Here is a 6,218-nt window from a genome sequence, read left to right as displayed (position 1 = left end):
CGGCGGACCGACGTTGCCCCCGCGGACGCCGTCCCGCCGCAGGTGACACCCTCCCCCTCTCCGCGGGGGGGGGGAGCCGGCGGCACCGCGGCTCGGCGGGGCCCCCGCGCAGCCCCGCCGCGGAGCAAGGTGCTCCAAGGGAGGCGGCAAAGCAGGGCCAGGGGCCGGGCCCCGTCCCCGGCACGGAGCGGGGTCTGCCCATAGCTGGGCACGGGGACAAGGCGGGCCCTACGTGCGGAAAGCCTGACCGACCCCCTTCCCTGCAGCGAGGAACGCGTTATGTGGCACTATTTACTTGTCTATTATATACGCAGAGTAATAGTCGAAAGCGAGGCTACTGGCACAGGGCGCTGGGAAGCCCTGCTGCCAGGGAAGCCTGGGGGGCCGCAGACCCCCAGGAAGGTTGGGAGAGCTTGGGAGCAGCGCTCGGGGGTGCCGGGACACCCGCCAAGGGCACGGGCAGGGGGCCACCGGGAAACCACCGGCGAGGAGCGAGGGGTGAGGCTTGTCCTTTCCTCCAGTTTGGGTTTTGTTTTGATCCTTGTTGCAGCGAAGCCCGGAGACACCCACCCACGACGGGGATGTCAGGCAGCCCTGGCTCAGGTCAGGCTAAGCTGGGAGCCAGACCGCAGACTCGCCTTGCACGGGAGCCAAGAGATCGCGGCTATAGATAGTAACAGGGAAGCTGCAGCAGCGAGCGTGTTTACAGCAACAAACAGAGCCTGCAGCGCAGTCTCCAAGCAGGAGCGTCACCCAGCCAGGCTGGGATCCTGCTGGCAGCGTCTCCCGCTGTTTGAGCTCATGGGCTAAATGCAGCGCCTGATGCTGCTGCTGTTGCTGTTGCTGTGCGAGCAACCTCCGTTCTTAGAGATCTGGGCCACGGGGGCGGGAGAACTGGGCCAGCTGCTATTTCTGAGCTGCCCGTCAGAGCGGAGGGGACAGCCAAGGACTGCCGCAGCTCACGGCCCGCACCACTCCCTGGGAAAGGACCTGCGGGGGCCAGCACTACCTCTCACCAGCTCAGCACCAGCCTGTGGGCTAGTCCCTCTCGGGGCAGGCATCGGCCACCCCAGATCCCCGTGCTGCCAGGGGCTCCTTGCCCCAGCCAGCATTGCCCCCATGCCGGCCGCCAAAGCAGTGGGGCGAGCATGGTCTCTTCAGCAGCCCTGGGCCAAAGGCGAGGAGGTCCCCCCTCAGCATTTCCCGGAGGAGGGATGTGCCAGCAAATTAGCTAAGCCACAACCCCGACGACGCCATCCCTGCCAGCGGCCCAGCGGCAGGCCAAACCTCCGCGGCCAGGTCCCCAGCAGGGCCTGGGTTGGCGCACTGGTGCCCAGCATGGGCAAGAGCCTCCAAGACAGTTTCAAGTCCCAGACATCTGCCAGGCACATTTCAGAAAATCCCTGCTTAGCTCTGCTGCTGTCTACAAACTGCCCCAGGGTTCCCCTAGCCAAACTGCCCCCCCCAGAAGAAGTGTCTGGAAATGAGGGAGGGGGACCCACTTCACCAAAGCCCAAAATATTTTTGTGGCGCCCATGCAAACCATCTGTTGCCATCTCTGCTGGCGACCGAGTGTGCTCTGTTTGTACCAAACGGAAAGTGCACGGACGCTGCACATTTCTAACACGTGGAGGCAAGGAAACAGAGAAAGCGAAAACACATGACGTGGGTTTGTTGTTTGCTCCAAACACGGGGCGCACACGGTTTTACCGCAGCATGTGTGAGAAAAAAAAGAGGAAGCAAGCGGTACCACAGGGACAAAACAGAGTCAGAGCGCGAACCTTCCTGCCCGGGTGACGGGGTTGCCCTCACCAGTGTGCCGCCAGAGCCTGATGAAGGCTTCTCGTCCCCCTCGCCAGATGGGAATGGACAGAGGCATTCAGCCCTTCCAAAATACTGCGATCTGAGGAATGGATCACAAGTCCATCGAGCACTGCAACGTCATTAAACCTGTACAACCAGGGCCAGCAGGGTTTTGCCAGGCTCTGGCGGTGCTCAACGGAGCCTCAGCTGTAGGGATGTACCACTGTAGGGACTGGGATTCTCCCCAGCCCAGGGGTAGGGGTCCCCCATCCCAGCATGACCCTTTCCCCCTGCTCCAGACAAGCCCACGGCATGGCTGGGCCCTGTGCTGGTGAGGAGGAGGCAGTTGCTGACCACCACCGGCAGGGAGATGGCCCTTCCCAGATGCCTGGCCAGGGATAAGAGGCCATGGCCACGGCACTGCTTAGGCATCGCAATGGTGCTGGCAGGGCAGAAGAAGAGCACCCATCCAACGAGGATCTTGTCCTGGGTACCAAGGGACCCCTCCACCTGCCTGGCCTCCGCTTTTCCTCCTGCCACGCAGGGAGGTAGGAAAGCTTGCAGCTCCTGGGCTTACAGGGGAGCAGTGAGCTCCCCAGCCCCAGAGTGCAGCATGGGAACTTGGCCTTGCTTTCACACCCCTCCTTCAGCTGAGCTTGTGACTGAGCCTGGGCTTGGAAAACCACAGCAGAGAAGCACCAGAGGCGTGTGGGCCAGTGCAACCCGCACAGCCAAAACCCACTTTGGGGGCAGGAGACGGCTGTGCCTAAATTTGGCCACTCACCAGGGGAAAGTTCATGCCAGCAGCGTGGCCCTTTGGCAGCCGTGTGACAGCCCCAACCCACCCTCTGTCAGCAGCACCGACACAGTGTAGTTCTACATTCCCTCTCCAGGCACACACTGTGATGAACGTCTGCCTCCAGCTAACTGGGAGCTGCTGGGGTGGGTGGGAAGGAGACCTGGGAGCCAGAGTCCAGCAGCAGGGCTGGCACACAGGGGACACTGCTGTGGGCACCAAAAAATAGCTCCTCACTGTAAAATACCCCTCTGCACTGAGAAGCCATCACTGCCTGGCCAAGCACCCTGCACATACCATCAGGGAATCCCTGCAATAGCCTGAACACCAGTTGCAGTACAGACTTCATGGGCAGGCATTAGTGCAATTCCCCCTGAACACACCTGCACACCCGCTGTTCCCGGTGTCCCCTGCCGCATGCACTCCCAGCACAGCACGAGGGACCCCCCCCGACCGCCTGGTCCCAGGGAGGCCACACTGCAGCTATTGCCCTCCCACCTAGCCTGGGAGCCTCCAGGAGGGCAGGGTTCCCACCTCTGCTGGTCTTTAAAATGCAGCACACACACAAAGCAAAGTATAAATAGTAATTAATAATCACAGCAGCTGGGTGTGTGACAGGGACATCCTAAAGAATAAACACTGCGAGCAGAGACATCCCGGCATCTCGTGGTTGTGCAGCCGCATGCCACGGGCCGCCAATTACTGTGGATGAAGCCGTTGAGCCCTCCCACCCATTCTCACCACTCTGCCAGCTGCTTTTGCCTGCACCATGGTGGATGCTAGCTCGCCAGGCATGGCTGGACCTTGCTCTGCACACTGACAAAACCACGTGCCGCTCACAGCCAGCGGGTCCGAACGAAAGGCAGCTTCGCCCATCGTGGCACTTCCTCCGCATCCCCTTGCCCCGGGGCCGGGCTGGCAGCTGTCGCCCCACAAGCGAGGGTTCATAACCCAGAGCAATTCAAGCACAAAGTTCTCCAGCTGCAGCTCCTGCTCTGGCCAGCGCCGTCCCTTTGTGCGGCACGGCGGTACGACAGAGCCGGAGCGCTGCAGCCAAGCTGGCCTCTTATCTCCCCGCTGGCTCCAGCGCCATAGGCCCAGGGCATTGTGCATGCTCACAGTTATAATCTCAGGGCACCGACAGCCGGGAGGAGAGGAAAACACCTGAAACAAAATGACCCTCACATTTGTGGAACCGCTCAGTATTTAGAAGTGAAATCCCAGAAATGAAAGGCAATAGGCTCCTGCTTGGTGAGAGGCAGCACGTTCAAACCCAGTGACAGACAGGCTGATGCAGGTCTTTTCTGATAATGAAACAAGATCCAAACAAGGCAAGCACAGCTGCCCTTTCCTCGCTGGAACCCCGCAAGGAGCCTGCAGTAAAACCCCACACAACCGAGAGAAAGCTTGGGCTTCTCATTGCGTCCAAGAGCTTTCTGGAGGTGGCGGCTGGACAGTCCTGTTGTCGCACAAGCTGCCTCTTCCTCGTGGGGCCAGGCAGCCGCAGCGATGCTTATATCATGGGCTGGGGTCTGGGTAAAGGGGTCCTGTTCCTCCATTGGTGCAGTGGCTCTTGAAGAAAATGGGCCAAGGGTAGCAAAGGAGGAAGTGCTGAGATGAAGGAGGAAAAGGCCGCTGTGCTTAGCTAAGGAGATTTTGTTGGGGGTGGAGAACAAAGCAGCCAAAGTGAAGGGAAGGGACAGGATGTTGAAGATTGTTTGGCTCAGGACAGAAAGAAACCCTCTAATTGTTGTGACTGGGGAGTGCTCTAGGGAATGGCTCAAGGGGAGTTAGGACAAACAAAGGATCACAAAGCTCAAGATAGCCTAGGAGGGAGGGGGACAGCCTGAGGCTTTGCTACTGCCTGGAGAAAAAGCCCTTCTTCTCTGGAGGTAGTCCCCAGATCACGTTCCTGCTGTGCCATTCAGTGTGAAGAGACCAGCAGGCTGGGTAGGATGCCCCAGAGGACAGCCATTAGCACAAGCAAGGTCTCTCTTTTTGAGTCCTCGGCTCTCATAGTGATGGGGCTGTTGCAGGGACTTAAGAGACTCAGCCCACTCTGGCCAGAGGGAGTCACATTCAGTTGCTGCTGCTGAAAGGAAATGGTGAGATTTGAAAGCAAGGTGTTTGCTCCCTGCTCAGGCTGGACAGTCAGGCTGCACACAAGGCAAAGCCGAAGGAAGCCGTTGGCTCTGTGGAAAGACGCTGCCACTGCAGCAAGAGAGACCCCAGTAACACAGCAAGAGAATAAATGATGAGGCATGGCTACACAGACAGCTGGCCTTCTCTGCCCTACAAACAAACATTGGGAATACCCCAGGAAACTGAGGTTCCTTAGATGGTATTTAAGAAATGTAATAAATACGAAATTCAGTATTATTAAATGGTCTGGGGTTAACAGTGCCATGAATATCCATACATGTAAACAGCGTGGAGTGCTGCCAGACCAGCCCTGAGGCTTTGATCCTCCCCAAGGATCCAGATCTGCCAAGCAATTTGGTTTGGCTGGGGGGAACTGCTGGGAGGGGGAAACATCTTTTGTGTTCACTCATCCCTAAATATCTGTGCAACTGCAACAAGAGCTAAGCATATGCTTGTGCAGAGAGACCTGGGAGGAGTATGACATTTGTAGAAATCTCGGGTGCTGTTGTGGTGCTCTGCTCCATCTCTGCATGGTGAACAGGGTCTGGAAGAGAGTCTCTGTTGCTCACTGCTACCAGCCCACAGCTCATTCCAAGTCGAGGAAAGGACTTGCCGTTACCCAGGCCCATACCAGCACCCGAAAAGATCGGCCATTTCCTACACCACAGAGGTCAGATGGAAAACGTGTAGACAATAAACAGGCCAGAGAGCAGAGGCCTGGAAACTCAAGTCTGTGCCCCCCCAGAAGAGGCACGGCAATCCACTTTGGGACTGAGTTTGACTGGTGATTGCACACGGAGGGCCCGTCCTTCTCTGTACTCCCCTCTGGGGAGCCTGGCTGTGGGGGGCACAACCGCCAAGCCAGTGGTGACACGTTAACTTGCTTTCTTCCCACTTGCTTTAGGATCTCAACAGAGCTCAGCAGGCTGCAAAACCGGCACCTCTCGCCTGCGCGAGATACACCTCGACCGTGCTGGCCTCCCCAGGATGCAGAGAGCGGCAGCGCGGGTGTGGGCAGGCACCGGCGCAGAGAAAAGGCGCCCTGTGCTCCAGCACAAAGCCCCAGTCAGCCGGCCTGGAGAGCCGCCCGCCCCTGGTTCCTGTAAACAGGGATTCCCTCCTGCCTCCCCCAGGCAAGCCCCACATCTCCCAGGGGGCTGGAGACAGCCTGGAAAGTGGCCCAGCCCTGGGGAGGAAGCGGAGGATGGAGCCGTGGGTTTGTGCCCACGCAGCTGAAACGAAGCGCCGGGAACGGGGGGGGCGATCCTTGGCCTGCCACAGCACAGGCTGCCCTCTCGGGGCCCACCGCCTCCCTCCTGCCCAGCAGCAGAGCTGCCCGGGACCCCTCCGGCCCACCCGCACTGGCCATTGGAGTTTTGGGGTGCCTGCTGAGGACAGTATGCCAGCCAGGCCTCCCACGCGCCCCGCGCCGGGCTCCCGCCAGGCCCTGCTCGCCCCCTCAGGCCCGCGGGGCGGG

General features: G+C 59.5%; 1 protein-coding gene across 1 annotated transcript in view; it reads right to left on the bottom strand.

Annotated features, from left to right (window-relative positions):
- FOS (FBJ murine osteosarcoma viral oncogene homolog) overlaps positions 1 to 3,475 on the bottom strand; it is a 6,601-nt gene extending 3,126 nt beyond the window's left edge. The window contains exon 1 of the mRNA XM_010584003.1: positions 3,331 to 3,475. Coding sequence (XP_010582305.1) covers positions 3,331 to 3,475 — 145 coding nt within the window. The remainder of the gene's footprint in view (positions 1 to 3,330) is intronic.
- Positions 3,476 to 6,218: the final 2,743 nt, after the last annotated feature.

This window comes from Haliaeetus leucocephalus, unplaced genomic scaffold (genome assembly GCF_000737465.1).
Source record: "Haliaeetus leucocephalus isolate CR32 unplaced genomic scaffold, Haliaeetus_leucocephalus-4.0 Scaffold932, whole genome shotgun sequence".
NCBI lineage: Eukaryota > Metazoa > Chordata > Aves > Accipitriformes > Accipitridae > Haliaeetus > Haliaeetus leucocephalus.
This window is presented reverse-complemented; position numbering and strand designations above follow the sequence as displayed.